General features: G+C 40.2%; 1 protein-coding gene across 1 annotated transcript in view; it reads left to right on the top strand.

The window, feature by feature from the left end:
- The first annotated feature begins 294 nt into the window (after positions 1-294).
- Positions 295-16,661, top strand: part of LOC132870316 (centrosomal protein of 55 kDa-like) — an 85,150-nt gene continuing 68,783 nt past the window's right edge. The window contains exons 1-4 of the mRNA XM_060903947.1: positions 295-396; positions 11,456-11,558; positions 11,796-12,091; positions 12,263-12,334. Of these exons, the coding sequence (XP_060759930.1) occupies positions 295-396; positions 11,456-11,558; positions 11,796-12,091; positions 12,263-12,334 (573 nt within the window). The remainder of the gene's footprint in view (positions 397-11,455; positions 11,559-11,795; positions 12,092-12,262; positions 12,335-16,661) is intronic.

Below are 16,661 nucleotides of genomic sequence, written 5' to 3'. Positions count from 1 at the left end.
ATCATTCAAGTATTCCATTCAATCTGGAAAACGAAAAACAAAAAAAAAACACTCAATATTTCGTTTTCCTGTTTTTCTGTATGACAAAAAAAATGAGGGATTGGTGTTTGTTTTCCTTTTTCCAACTCAAAACAGAACAAATAATAAACAGGGAAACCAAAACGAAATAATAACTCTAATTTACGATTATTGGTCCCCATTTCCCACTGTGCTTTTCTACTGCTCGCGCAAGCGGAAAAAGTAGCCTCGGCCCCAACAACGTGGACGAGCAGTCATTGACATTTAACAGTGGAGATGGACCAGATGGACACATCCTTTGTGGTGTACAAAGGTGCTAGGAGGGTCACCCTGAAAGAGGATGACATGACTCTGGACAAAATCGGCAGAATATTTCAGGTAATGTAGTGATCAAACCTTGCATAACGTTAACAAACAATGATAGCCTTTTCCTAAGATATGCAGCCAGCTAACACATTGTTGATGGTTTTTCATTTGCATCATTATAGCAGCTTGATCTAATTAAAAAGGTCATTAGGCGAAGAACTGCCACCACCATCAACAATGAGTTAGCTGGCTGCATATCTTAGGAAAAGGCTATCATTGTTTGTTAACGTTATGCAAGATAATGTGAGCGAGATTTGATTTGATTTAGGTTTTCCACATGTACATTTACAATAAAGTACACATTTAATTACTGTAAAGACGTAAAAAAAAACGAGGATGACACAAAAAAGTCTAATAAAATGACTTATTTCCATTGTGGTCCTCATAAAAAATTACAAAATGGTGACAATATGATAGAGGACAAAAATTACAAAAATGTATAAGTAAACAAAGTGTATAAAAATAACATTAATAATATTATTAATAAATAAATTTAAGAAATATAAATATCACATTTTATATATCACAAAATATCACAATTGTTATCACAGAAATTGAATAACAATTTACAAACATATTAAAAGTACATGAGAGAGTCCATTTTTAATGATTCTAATAAAAACCTTTTGACTTGTTTCTTAAACATTTGTTTATTGGTGAGCGTTTGAACACTTGTGGGTAGGCTATTCCAGTCTGCAGCTCCTGTGTACCTGAATGTACTCTTACCCAGTGTGGTCTTAAATCTGGGTAAGGCCAGTGACCCGACACTTGCTCGAGTTCGGATGTTATGGACTTGGCTGACATTGGTACAAAACGAAGAGAGATAAGAAGGGGAGGTATTATTTACAATTTGATGAACATGATTTAGCTTTAATTGGACAACACGTTTTTCTATTGGTAACCAATTAAGTTGAATAAAGTGGGCAGGAGTAATGTGGGTACGAGGATGGAGTTTTAATACAACACGAATTAACTTATTTTGACACGTTTGAAGTTTGTGCTTAGTTTTTTTAGTAAGACCACTGTACCAAGAAGAACACGAATAGTCGAAGTGACACTGAGCCAGAGCAGTAGCCAATAACTTCATCGTCTCGCCATCCAGGTATTTTGATTTACGAGCCAGATATTTGGTCCTGGAGCTGACCTTTTGAATAACTGATTGGGCCATATCTTTGCCAGAAACGTAATTATCAATGATTGCACCAAGATATTTTATTTTGAGTTTTGGAATAATTTGTTTACTATTACATTGTATATTTAAATTTTGAATTTTATTGATTTTTGGTTTTGAGCCAAAAAGGATTGATTCCGTTTTACCTAGATGGAGAGACAATCTGTTATCGACTAACCACTCGTACACATTGGATAGCTCGGTACTCAGAGATTGTTCGATGACCTGTTCGATGACCTGCTTGTACTCGGTGCAATATGTATACTGTTCCTACTTATTCAGGTGACATTGGGCATACCTAACCACCTGTGTTTTCTTTCTCTCCCCCCCCCACCCCAAATCTGTCCCTCTGAGTTACATGGAGTCAACAGGAAATCTTTTGGTGGAGACGGTGGGGACCTCGACTGGCTATCGTAGCCTGCAGGGAATCGGCCGTCAGACATTCTGTCGCATGTCCCAGACCCGGTTAAATGTAACTGAATTGTCTTGGCCAGGCCTAACGGTCCCATCTGCATCTCATCATTGCTGAGGAGTGTGCTCCCATCACCCAATCAAGCATCCAGCCAGAGCAGGTCATGATATATTTTTTACCATATTAACATGCCATTGGGCATACCTAACCAATGGCACCAGGCACCAGGCATACCTACATGCCTGATGTAAAGACTCTCGTCTCTGCGAGCCTACCACACAGATTTAATACTTGTCATTTTTAGGGCATACCTAACAACGTGTTTTCTTTCTCTCCCCCCCGCCCCCCCATCTGTCCCTCTGAGTTACATATTGATCCTGGGATTGAGATGCTGGCCTCTTCTGCCCCTCGGACCTGCTTGATCCATCCTGGTGCCCTGTGTCTGGTCGGAGTTTTATCGCCCCACTCCTGTGAAGGACGGCCCCATGAGGACAGTTGAGGGTTATACCTGTTAAAACTGTTAATATTATAGTCAGGCTGTCTGTTGTTGCCCAAATGAGGATGGGTTCCCTTTTGAGTCTGGTTCCTCTCGAGGTTTCTTCCTCATGTCGTCTGAGGGAGTTTTTCCTTGCCACCGTCGCCACAGGCTTGCTCATTGGGGATAGATTAGGGATAAAATTAGCTCATGTTTTAAGTCGTTCAAATTCTGTAAAGCTGCTTTGCGACAATGTTTATTGTTAAAAGCGCTGTACAAATAAACTTGATTTGATTTGATTTGACCTGTACATCTTTGTCTGACACCAAAAGAGCAGAATCATCTGCATATAAAAGTAACTCACAGTTGACAGCTGATTTCATGTCATTGACATAGAGTAAAAACAACAATGGACCGAGAATACTACCCTGAGGTACACCACAGGTTATAGCTGCCGTTTCCGACAAAACACCATTTACAGACACTCTTTGTTCTCGACCAGTTAAATATGAACGCATCCATGCAACGACGCTATCACAACTTCCGATTGCCTTTAGTTTGTACAACAAAATCTCATGATTAACCGTATCAAATGCTTTTTGTAGCTCTAAAAGAACCATACCACAGTATCTACCTTGATCAATCTCACCTTTAAGGTAGTCTGTTAGGTATATTAAGCATGAATCGGTAGAATATGATTGACGGAAACCTGATTGAAGATGATACAATAAACCATTGTTTTGTAAGTATTCATACAACTGGTTGTAAACAACCCTTTCCAGCACCTTTGACAAAATACTGAGGACAGAGACTGGCCGATAGTTACCACAGTCTGTTTTTGAACCTTTTTTGTACAAGGGGATTACTTTAGCTATTTTAAATAATTTGGGAAACTTGCCCGTTTGGATCGAAATATTAATTATATGAGTGATGCTTGGAGCAATAAGCTCTGCTGCATCAATCACAAATCGGGCGGGGATATTATCCAGACCTGTGGCCTTCGACGAGTCCAGAGTCCTCAGCATTTTACACACCTCAAAAACCTCGATGGTAGACAAAGCAAAAGCGTCCTGCTGAACTCCGAAAGTTTTATAAAAATTATGTGATTTTGACCAAATGTACCAGAAGGTATGGGGAGGGAATCTACAAGAATTGTAGCAATGGTGGTAAAAAAGGAATTAAATTTTAACACCACTGCTGTAAGATTAAAAGATACAATCCCATCAATTTTGAGACCTATTAAAAAGTTGGATTTTTGTTTTTTGGAAGAACCAAGCTGTTTACACAGCTGCCAGAGGTTTTTTTGGGATTATTATGATTTAATTGAAGATTATTTTTATAATAATCCACCTTTGCCTTGTCTATCATTCGATTAACCTTATTCCGAAGACGTTTGAATTCAGACTGATCATTTGATTTCTTGGACTCCTTCAAAGCTTGATCTCTTCTGTTGATCGCCTCCAAGATCTCAGTACTGACCCAAGGCTCAGTACGGTGTTTCACAGAGATAGATTTAACAGGAGCGATACTATCCAACACACAGATAAACATGGTTGTAAAGTTACGCCAAGCTTGATCAACATTCATACAGTTTAACACACTCGACCAATCAATCATAGACAGTCTTTCACAGAATACCTCAGCAGTGTAATATTTCATTGACCGAACCTTTATCATATTATGACCTGTTGCTTTTGATCTTAGAACCTTCCTGGTACAATAAATAGCCTTTATTTGTTTATTATAAGTAACGTTACAACTGCAGCCCAAGCAGTTAATTAAAAGTTAGAAGCGACTGGATTCCTTCTGACTTCATCACTGTGTACATTATCGTCAGAGACTTTTCCTCACGAATGACGAAGCTTCGGGACATCTCTGCATTTCCTGCATAGGAGCAAGATATTGGAAGTAAGGCTGGCATTTGGGCAAGCTAGTCTTAGGAATTAGCTTTATGAAGTAGTGTGAATTTAAACTCAAACTGTTTAATTGTGCACACTGTAGACACTTAGTGTGTCGAGTTGATCATTGTGGTTCTACATTGTTCTCTCCGTTGTTTAATAGATAGGTTGTTGCATGCTCTTTTTCTATCTTCTCTAACATCCCTTAATTTCATTATTACACACATTTTGACCTCATCAAGATTTCAGTGGATTTGGTAATGTTATAAAGTGGGATTTGCAACCACGACGAATTCCTTTGTCTCAAGAAGACCACGAGGTGATTTTCCCTTCCCCCCAACACCTTAGATAACATTCCAAACTTTACAGCACATTCTCTCCCTCTCACACACACACACACCTCACTGTTTGTGCCTTGTATACATATTGCTGCTGACCATATTGAATGTATTCAACTGCTATTACCCATTTAGTATCGTTATAATAAATTCAATTATTCTGTTAAACTATGCTTGTCTGTTTGCTACTGTATCCTGGAAGTCACACAATCTCAAAGAACTCCAAATTGCCTTCACCCAAGTGTATATGAATGCTATTGGCTGTAGTGTCTATGTAATACGGTAAGTAATACATTATTGCTGCATCAGTAGTGATCATAATAATTTGAAATACACCATAATTTAGCTGTTTGGTAATTTATTATTAAACACCAAAATTAATGGTATTATTAATGAGACTGATTTAATGAGACTGATCACTTAAGACCAATTGCACCCACATACTCTTGCTGACCTCTCAAGCCACCGTACGTACATTCCTGATTTCTGTCGTCTTATCTACATGACTCTCAAAAAGCATTTAGCATGTTTAACTTCAGATCAATTCAGCTGGTGCACAGTACAACAAACAGCTAAAGGGCAGGGATATTTACCAAGAAAAGCAGATTGCACAAGCTATAAACAAACATTTTAGCATGTAGCAACAGCAGTCTATCAGCCATAAGGCCCAATAATAACTAGATTTAATGGACTACACTGGACAGGACTTGTATAATGTACACACACATACAGAGCATCCTGTGGTGCGACACACATTTATTTAGTGTGTGTGTGTATATATATATATATATAAAATTACACACATAGTGTGTGTGTATATACACACACAGTGGTGCTTGAAAGTTTGTGAACCCTTTAGAATTTTTTATATTGCTGCATAAATGACCTAAAACATCAGATTTTCACACAAGAACTAAAAGTAGACAAAGAGAACCCAGTTAAACAAATGAGGCAAAAATATTATACTTGCTCACTTATTTATTGAGGAAAATGATCCAATATTACATATCTGTGAGTAGCAAAAGTATGTGAACCTCTAGGATTGGCAGTTCATTTGAAGGTGAAATTAGTCAGGTGTTTTCAAGCAAAGGGGTGACAATCAGGTGCGAGTGGGAACCCTGTTTTATTTAAAGGACAGGGATCTATCAAAGTCTGATCTTCACAGCACGTTTGTGGAAGTGTATCATGGCACGAAAAAAGGATTTCTAAGGACCTCAAAAAAAGTGTTGTTGATGCTCATCAGGCTGGAAAAGGTTACAAAACCATCTCTAAAGAGTTTGGACTCCACCAATCCACAGTCAGACAGATTGTGTACAAATGGAGGAAATTCAAGACCATTGTTACCCTCCCCTGGAGTGGTCGACCAACAAAGATCACTCCAAGAGCAAGGCGTGTAATAGTCGGTGAGGTCACAAAGGACCCCAGGGTAACTTCTAAGCAACTGAAGGCCTCTCTCACATTGGCTAATGTTAATGTTCATGAGTCCACCATCAGGAGAACACTGAATGACAATGGTGTGCATGGCAGGGTTGCAAGGAGAAAGCCACTGCTCTCCAAAAAAAGCATTGCTGCTCATTTGCAGTTAGCTAAAGATCACGTGGACAAGCCAGAAGGCTATTGGAAAAACGTTTTGTGGATGGATGAGACCCAAATAGAACTTTTTGGTTTAAATGAGAAGCACTATGTTTGGAGAAAGGAAAACACTGCATTCAAGCATAAAGTCGCTGTCAGTGCAAAACCTGCTACGTGACAATTTAGGTCAGTTCTCAAGGATGTTTTTTTTTTTTGCAATTTATGCTAATATAATGCTGTAATTAGCTATTTTGATGGATATTTAACTGACCAAGCTAATAATAGAACAACTTTTACTGGCTTCTCAGCTTATTTCAGAGTTTTATTCAGTTTTTTATGTCTCCTGTAAAAAAGGAAAATCGTCACATAGCAGGTTTTGACCTGACAGCAACAATAAGAACATGTGTGAAACATGGTGGTGGTAGTATCATGGTTTAGGCCTGTTTTGCTGCATCTGGGCCAGGATGGCTTGCCATCATTGATGGAACAATGAATTCTGAATTATACCAGCGAATTCTAAAGGAAAATGTCAGAACATCTGTCCATGAACTGAATCTCAAGAGAAGGTGGGTCATGCAGCAAGACAACGACCCTAAGCACACAAGTCGTTCTACCAAAGAATGGTTAAAGAAGAATAAATTAATGTTTTGGAATGGCCAAGTCAAAGTCCTGACCTTAATCCAATCAAAATGTTGTGGAAGGACCTGAAGTGAGCAGTTCATGTGAGGAAACCCACCAACATCCCAGAGTTGAAGCTGTTCTGTATGGAGGAACGGGCTGAAATTCCTCCAAGCCGTTGTGCAGGACTGATCAACAAAAAGGTAGAAATTTTCAGAGAGTTTGTTCCAGTAACCTAATCAATATAAAATTAGATCAGACTGACTGTACAGCTGCTGCCAGCACCTTTGATCTAAAGGTGGGGCTATTAAATATTAGATCTCTTACATCTAAAGCGCTAATGGTTAATGAACTCATTACTGATCAGGAGTTTAATGTACTGTGTTTAACAGAAACATGGATTAAGCCAAATGAATATATAGCATTAAATGAAGCGAGTCCTCCTGGATACAGTTATATACACCAGCCTCGTCTAACTGGCAGAGGAGGAGGCGTCGCGGTTATTTATAACGATTATCTAGGTGTAACACACAAACCTGGTTATAAATTTAATACATTTGAAGTTCTTCATACTCATATAATGTATGTAGCCTCAAAAAATAAGTCTACCCAGTTAATTCCATTGCTTATTATTTACAGGCCCCGGGGGCCATATTCCGAGTTTCTTTCTGAATTTGCAGATTTTATCTCAGATTTGGTTATTTCCTTAGACAAAGCTTTAGTTGTCGGAGATTTTAATATTCACTTCGATAACCCAGAAGACCCTTTAAAAACAGCGTTTGTGTCCATCTTAGATTCAGTCGGGATTAAGCAGAATGTCATAGGACCGACCCATAATGGTGGTCACACCCTTGATCTAATACTAACATTCAGATTAAACGTAGACAATATAGTCATACTTCCACAGTCTGAAGTTATCTCAGATCATTGTCTCATCTCATTCAAAATATGTCTGAGTAATAATATATGCACCTCACCACGCTACTGTATTAAACGTACTTTCACGTCAACTACTGCACAGAGTTTTATAAATGATCTTCCAGAGCTGTCAACTTTGATTGGGTCACTGTCAGCCCCTGCAGAACTTGATCAGGCAACTGAATGCTTAGAGTCAACATTCCGCCATACTTTAGATAATGTAGCTCCTCTAAAAAGGAAAATGGTCAGAGACAAAAAATTAGCACCCTGGTATAATGATGACACTCGCACATTAAAACAGACCACTCGAAAATTGGAACGTAAATGGCGTCAAACAAAATTGGTAGTGTTCAAATTAGCTTGGAAGGAGAGCTTCCTGAAGTATAGAAAAGCTCTTAGTGCTGCGAGATCAACATATTTCTCCTCCCTAATAGAAGATAACAAAAATAATCCTAGATTCCTATTTAATACTGTAGCAAAATTAACCAGGAATAAGTCCACTATCAACACATGCACACCTGCAGTATGTAGTAGCAACGACTTCATTAATTTTTTTAATGACAAAATTGAGAATATCCGACAAAAAATTCAAACTACTAATTTAAGGTTAGACAATGAAAGTGACCTTGTAGTTAACAATATAACTGTATCAGATCATCAGTTAGAATGTTTTACTCCCCTAAAAGAAACTGAATTACTTTCATTAATCTCTACATCAAAAGCCTCAACTTGCGTACTAGATCCCTTACCGACACATCTATTCAAACAGATAATGCCTGGAGTAATTGAACCGCTTCTAAAAATAATAAATTCTTCTCTTATGATTGGCTATGTACCCAAATCCTTTAAACTAGCAGTTATCAAACCCCTGATTAAAAAACCTGACCTTGATCCCTGTCAGCTGTCCAATTATCGGCCAATATCAAACCTCCCCTTTATCTCCAAGATCCTTGAAAAAGCTGTGGCACAGCAGTTATGCTCATATTTACATAGGAATAACATCCATGAAATGTATCAGTCAGGATTTAGACCTCATCATAGCACAGAGACAGCACTGGTTAAAGTAGTAAACGACCTACTGTTGGCATCTGATCAGGGCTGTGTCTCGCTACTTGTGTTGCTTGACCTTAGTGCAGCATTTGATACCATTGATCATTCCATTCTTCTGGATAGACTAGAAAATGTTGTGGGAGTTAAGGGAATGGCCCTCTCCTGGCTCAGGTCTTATCTAACTGATCGTTATCAGTATGTTGATATAAATGGTGATATTTCTAGACGTACCGAGGTAAAGTTTGGTGTTCCACAAGGTTCTGTCTTGGGTCCACTGCTTTTTTCTCTATATATGTTACCTCTGGGCGATATTATTCGTAAACATTGTATTAGTTTCCACTGTTATGCTGATGACACACAGTTGTATGTCTCTGCAAAACCTGATGAGAGACACCAGCTTAATAAAATTGAGGTATGTGTTAAGGACATTAGACACTGGATGCTTATTAATTTCCTTCTGCTTAACTCTGACAAGACTGAAGTACTTGTGCTAGGACCACATACAGCTAGAAGTAAGTTTTCTGATTACACAGTAACTCTGGATGGCCTTTCTGTTTCTTCACGTGCAGCAGTAAAAGACCTCGGAGTGATTATTGACCCCAGTCTTTCATTCGAAACTCACATTGATAACATCACCCGAATAGCTTTCTTTCATCTCAGAAATATTGCAAAGATAAGAAATTTAATGTCATTGCATGATGCAGAAAAACTAGTCCATGCTTTCGTTACCTCCAGGTTGGATTATTGTAATGCCTTACTGTCTGGATGTTCCAATAAGTGCATAAACAAGCTCCAGTTAGTTCAAAATGCTGCAGCAAGAGTCCTTACTAGAACTAGAAAATATGACCACATCACGCCTGTCTTGTCCACACTGCATTGGCTCCCAATCAAGTTTCGTATTGATTATAAAATACTACTATTGACCTTTAAAGCACTAAATGGTCTCGCACCACAGTACCTGAGTGAACTTCTGCTCCTCTATGACCCGCCACGCCTACTTAGATCAAAAGGTGCAGGCTATCTGCTGGTACCTCGTATAGTGAAGGCTACATCAGGGGGCAGAGCCTTTTCTTACAAAGCCCCACTGTTATGGAACAGCCTTCCAAGTAATGTTCGGGAATCAGACACAGTCTCAGCATTTAAGTCTAGGCTGAAAACATATCTGTTTAGTCAAGCCTTTTGTTAATGGTGTTTATGAGGTAAAGGAGTAGATCTGGAGGGTCCTCAGACATAGAGTGTTTTGGTAAACTGGGATGTATGGATGCTGTCAGTCCCCACTCGCTTGCTCACTCGAGTTTGTTGACGGTGTAGTGGCTGGCTGCTTTATGTCCCGGGGCTCCCTCATGCCTGTGTTACCTTCTGGCTCTCTCCTTTTAGTTATGCTGTCATAGTTAGTTGCCGGAGTCCCTGCTTGTACTCGGTGCAATATGTATACTGTTCCTACTTATTCAGGTGACATTGGGCATACCTAACCACCTGTGTTTTCTTTCTCTCCCCCCCACCCCAAATCTGTCCCTCTGAGTTACATGGAGTCAACAGGAAATCTTTTGGTGGAGACGGTGGGGACCTCGACTGGCTATCGTAGCCTGCAGGGAATCGGCCATCAGACATTCTGTCGCATGTCCCAGACCCGGTGAAATGTAACTGAATTGTCTTGGCCAGGCCTAAGGGTCCCATCTGCATCTCATCATTGCTGAGGAGTGTGCTCCCATCACCCAATCAAGCATCCAGCCAGAGCAGGTCATGATATATTTTTTACCATATTAACATGCCATTGTGTGTTATGCCTGATGTAAAGACTCTCGTCTCTGCGAGCCTACCACACAGATTTAATACTTGTCATTTTTAGGGCATACCTAACAACGTGTTTTCTTTCTCTCTCTCTCTTTCCCCTCCCCCATCTGTCCCTCTGAGTTACATGTTGATCCTGGGATTGAAATGCTGGCCTCTTCTGCCCCTCGGACCTGCTTGATCCATCCTGGTGCCCTGTGTCTGGTCGGAGTTTTATCGCCCCACTCCTGTGAAGGACGGCCCCATGAGGACAGTTGAGGGTTATACCTGTTAAAACTGTTAATATTATAGTCAGGCTGTCTGTTGTTGCCCAAATGAGGATGGGTTCCCTTTTGAGCCTGGTTCCTCTCGAGGTTTCTTCCTCATGTCGTCTGGGGGAGTTTTTCCTTGCCACCGTCGCCACAGGCTTGCTCATTGGGGATAGATTAGGGATAAAATTAGCTCATGTTTTAAGTCGTTCAAATTCTGTAAAGCTGCTTTGCGACAATGTTTATTGTTAAAAGCGCTGTACAAATAAACTTGATTTGATTTGATTTGAACAGTTACCGGAAACCTTTAGTTGCAGTTATTGCTGCACAAGGGGGTCACACCAGATACTGAAAGCAAAGGTTCACATACTTTTGCCACTCACATGTAATATTTGGATCATTTTCCTCAATAAGTAAATGATCAAGTATAATATTTTTGTCTCATTGGTTTAACTGGGTTCTCTTTATCTACTTTCAGGACTTGTGTGAAAATCTGATGTTTTAGGTCATATTTATGCAGAAATATAGAAAATTCTAAAAGGTTCACAAACTTTCAAGCACCTGTGTGTGTGTGTGGTAGATTTTGGACTTGAGCAGCCACAGTGGCAGGTGGGTAAAACAGTTAATTTCCAACCTTGATGTATGGGCAGAGTGTACGCTGCGTCTCACAGGTGGACGGGCAGGTAGACCATTCAGTCATTTAATTTGGACTGAATGAAATGATTGGAGAAGCTTTTTCCAGCCCGATGATTGATTTTGATGCAATTGATTTATTCACTGCTATCAGGATGTAAAGCGAATTTCAAGAAATATAACACACATGTTTCTCAAAAATAACATACCCTGCCTTTAAAGATTAATGGATGCTTCAGGTTTCTCTTAACTTCACGAAAGGTAATATCCAGAGGTCTGTGATCCAGGTCAGTCATCTGCCTCCATGCAGCAGGAGAGCCAGAGGGAGATGGAGGAGGAACGCAAACGGGCGTGCCACCTACAGGCCGAGCTTGATGAGCTGAAGGCCAGGTATGAAGAGAAGAGCCGCGAAGTGGTGCGAGCCCAGGAGGAGCTGCAAGAGGAGCGCAGAAGTGGCCGACGGATTCCAGCAGAGGAAAGGAAGCTGAATATGGAGCAAGTAGCCAGGCTGCAGTGTGAGATCGAGGCAGCTGATGTAAGGATCGAGGAGGAAAGGAAGAGAGCGGCCGAGTTGCTACTGCAGGTACGCTGAACTCCGCAGCATGGGTCATACAGTAATGTTGTATATTTGTAATAAATACAAGATCAAATCATTGGATCCTCTTCCAAGCATTTTTTTTCCAGTGCATGCACTGCAGGTCAACTGCACTGTCCCTGTCTCAGCTACAAGCCTCATGTTTTCTCCTTTTGAAAGGTGAACCTTCTTCAGAAATCTCTCCTGACTCAGCATGAAGATCAGAAAAGAATAGCAGTTTTAGAGCAACAGGTATAAAATGTTGTTTCGGTGAAAATTATAATACCAGAGACATGCTGGAAAGATTCTCTAAAGCATTTCTAACTTTATTATGCATACAGGTTGCTGGAAACCGTGAGACTGAGGAACGGGACCGTCGACGTCTAGAGCGCCAGCTCTATAAAGTACTGAAGGAGCTTCGCAAGGCTCGAGACCAAATCACACGCTTGGAGACAGCAGTAAGTCCTCTCTCAACACTGACGGTTAGATCAGCTAAAGAGTTAATTTGCAGCGTATGATGTTCATCAGAACGTAGCAGGTGTTATGATGAAGGATCAGTGGTTCAAAACGCACTTCAAGACCCTGTTCTTCTCTTGAGCAAGACACTTGATGATCTGTAGCTCTTCAGTTGTATATTTATGTTCAGATATACAGTACTGTGTAAAAGTATTAGGCACCCTATGATTATGGTTTTGTGGTGGGGTTTTTTTTCATACAAACTTATAGATTTCTATTTTATGACTTTCACATTATCAAGTCAGTACAAAAACATTTAAGAGTCCAAACGTTCGTTTTCCAGCACAAAATTAAATGTCAGGGAAAAAAAAAGTTTGTTTCTGAGCAGCATAAGAGAGCACTTTTCAGATTAAAAAAGAAAACATAATGAAGGCAACTGGGCTTTGGTGCAAAATGAAGACGTGAGTGTGACAGTGTCCAGAAGAACTGTGGCTGGTTCTGTAAGATGCTCAGTAAAACCTACAGCTTCACTGTACCTTTTTTTTTTTTAAAGCAAAGGGTCGTCTCACACCAAACATTGACGCTTTCATTTATTATGGCTTACTGCTTACGGTATTTATTTATTTTTAAATGTTGAAACATTTTCTCATCTCATTATCTCTAGCAGCTTTATCCTGTTCTACAGGGTTGCAGGCAAGCTGGAGCCTATCTCAGCTGACTACGGGTGAAAGGCGGGGTGCACCCTGGACAAGTCGCCAGGTCATCCTCAGGGCTGACACAGACAACCATTCACATTCACACCTACAGTCAATTTAGAATCACCAGTTAACCTAACCTGCATGTCTTTGGACTGTGGGGGAAACCGGAGCACCCAGAGGAAACCCACGTGGACACGGGGAGAACATGCAAACTCCGCACAGAAAGGCCCTCGCCAGCCACGGGGCTCGAATCCGGACCTTCTTGCTGTGAGGCGATAGCACTAACCACTACACCACCATGCCATCCCTGAAACATTTTCTTTTCATTATTATTATTTTTTTAAGCCATTTTCGGTCTCCAGTATTTCTTTACACATGCCTAAGATTTTTGCACAGGACTGCGTGTTCAGTATCACTTTCAGAGGTGGAAAAACCCGGGTGCAGAAAGTAAAAACCCTGCCACATTTTTGCTCCAGCCAATTCTATGAACCAGCTGATCCTAATTACCACATCCCCTAAGTCAGGTTGATGAGCTAATTGGTGAAATCACCTGTGTTAAGAGCACAGGCAGAAGGAAAACCTAAGCAGGACTTTTACTTTGTCAATCCAGTTTTTCCATCTCTGATCACTTTGATGGAAAAGTTGCTTTATAAATGTAATTAAATCAATCCAAACCAATGAACCTGTTGGGATTTTATTTTCTAGAAACAGCACCGAGAAACTCGGTTCTCTGAGCCGAGCTCATACAGGCTGGATTTGGAGATGACCATTCAAGACCGCATCCTGAACCCAACATCTCCAGTAAAGAGCTCCAGCATGTTGGATGAGAGCTTGCTGGAGTGTCCCAACTGCAGGGCCTCTTACCCTACAAGCCAGCACTGAGAGCTCCTTGCACATCTTGAATACTGCTTTAGTTAAGACTCCCAAAAAAAAAAAGAAGAAACAGGGATGATTTAGGGCTCGAAATTATCAGAATGTTTTATTTTTGTATTCCAAAGAACTTTGTGGCATTTTAGTTTTGCTTTAATCTATGGGGTGCTTGTTGTTGATTGGGCTTTTGAGGATTTACAGAAGTATTGGCTTTTCATTAATGTGAAACATATTTAAGGTTAATTTTAATGTAGCTCTTTTGGGGGGTAACATGCTGTAATGTACAACCTCGATTCCAAAAAAGTTGGGACAAAGTACAAATTGTAAATAAAAACGGAATGCAATGATGTGGAAGTTTCAAAATTCCATATTTTATTCAGAATAGAACATAGATGACATATCAAATGTCTAAACTGAGAAAATGTATCATGTAAAGAGAAAAATTAGGTGATTTTAAATTTCATGACAACAACACATATCAAAAAAGTTGGGACAAGGCCATGTTTACCACTGTGAGACATCCCCTTTTCTCTTTACAACAGTCTGTAAACATCTGGGGACTGAGGAGACAAGTTGCTCAAGTTTAGGGATAGGAATGTTAACCCATTCTTGTCTAATGTAGGATTCTAGTTGCTCAACTGTCTTAGGTCTTTTTTGTCGTATCTTCCGTTTTATGATGCGCCAAATGTTTTCTATGGGTGAAAGATCTGGACTGCAGGCTGGCCAGTTCAGTACCCGGACCCTTCTTCTACGTGGCCATGATGCTGTAATTGATGCAGTATGTGGTTTGGCATCGTCATGTTGGAAAATGCAAGGTCTTCCCTGAAAGAGACGTCGTCTGGATGGGAGCATATGTTGCTCTAGAACCTGGATATACCTTTCAGCATTGATGGTGTCTTTCCAGATGTGTAAGCTGCCCATGCCCCATGCACTAATGCAACCCCATACCATCAGAGATGCAGGCTTCTGAACTGAGCACTGATAACAACTTGGGTCGTCCTTCTCCTCTTCAGTCCGAATGACACGGCGTCCCTGATTTCCATAAAGAACTTCAAATTTTGATTCATCTGACCACAGAACAGTTTTCCACTTTGCCACAGTCCATTTTAAATGAGCCTTGGCCCAGAGAAGACATCTGTGCTTCTGGATCGTGTTTAGATACGGCTTCTTCTTTGAACTATAGCTTTAGCTGGCAACAGCGGATGGCACGGTGAATTGTGTTCACAGATAATGTTCTCTGGAAATATTCCTGAGCCCATTTTGTGATTTCCAATACAGAAGCATGCCTGTATGTGATGCAGTGCCGTCTAAGGGCCCGAAGATCACAGGCACCCAGTATGGTTTTCCGGCCTTGACCCTTACGCACAGAGATTCTTCCAGATTCTCTGAATCTTTTGATGATATTATGCACTGTAGATGATATGTTCAAACTCTTTGTAATTTTACACTGTCGAACTCCTTTCTGATATTGCTCCACTATTTGTCGGCGCAGAATTAGGGGGATTCTCTTCCCATCTTTACTTCTGAGAGCCGCTGCCACTCCAATATGCTCTTTTTATACCCAGTCATGTTAATGACCTATTGCCAATTGACCTAATGAGTTGCAATTTGGTCCTCCAGCTGTCCCTTTTTTGTACCTTTAACTTTTCCAGCCTCTTATTGCCCCTGTCCCAACTTTTTTGAGATGTGTTGCTGTCATGAAATTTCAAAATGTCTCACTTTCGACATTTGATATGTTGTCTATGTTCTGTTGTAAATACAATAATCAGTTTTTGAGATTTGTAAATTATTGCATTTCGTTTTTATTTACAATTTGTACTTTGTCCCAACTTTTTTGGAATCGGGGTTGTACCTTTTTGTTCATAATGTGTTTGCCTGCTTTGAATACATTAAAGCCACCTTACTTCTCATAATTTTGTATTTTTTCTCCTATCCTGATAATATCTCAAAGGTGTTGAAGTAGCACAGGACTCCCTTTCAGTGGTCCTCATGCTGGAAATCAGATCTGTCTTGAATTAGGCTGCGTATGTGTAAATCCTTGTATTAGACCTATTTAAAGCATGAAGATTACGGAGAGTGCAGGGGAAAGGAGGCTATTGATGCCTCAATTCAGAAAACACACCCAGGTGGAATGCCTCACATGTAAAGGCCGAGGAAATTTACACAGAAAGCCTTTTTATTACATATTTTTAATCTTTTGAATTTTCTTACTAAGTCTTGTTCTTATTTATAAATCACTGACAAAATACAATTTACTTTCATGGCATTTGTTACTATATCCTGTATTTCTTCTTATTGACATCAGAACATTTATGTTCAGACTTCTACCGTAAACAGCAATGTAAATAAATAAATAGCCTCATTTTATTACGCTAAATGTCTAGATTGGATGTGCTATTAACCCTTTCACCCCTGATGGCCCGCCCTCCCCTTTCCTGCCACCAAGTCTCATCTCATCTCATTATCTCTAGCCGCTTTATCCTGTTCTACAGGGTCGCAGGCAAGCTGGAGCCTATCCCAGCTGACTATGGGCGAAAGGCGGGGTACACCCTGGA

Source organism: Neoarius graeffei, chromosome 22 (assembly GCF_027579695.1).
Source record: "Neoarius graeffei isolate fNeoGra1 chromosome 22, fNeoGra1.pri, whole genome shotgun sequence".
NCBI lineage: Eukaryota > Metazoa > Chordata > Actinopteri > Siluriformes > Ariidae > Neoarius > Neoarius graeffei.
The sequence above is the reverse complement of the archived record's forward strand: the minus strand, read 5'-3'. Positions and strand labels throughout refer to the sequence as shown.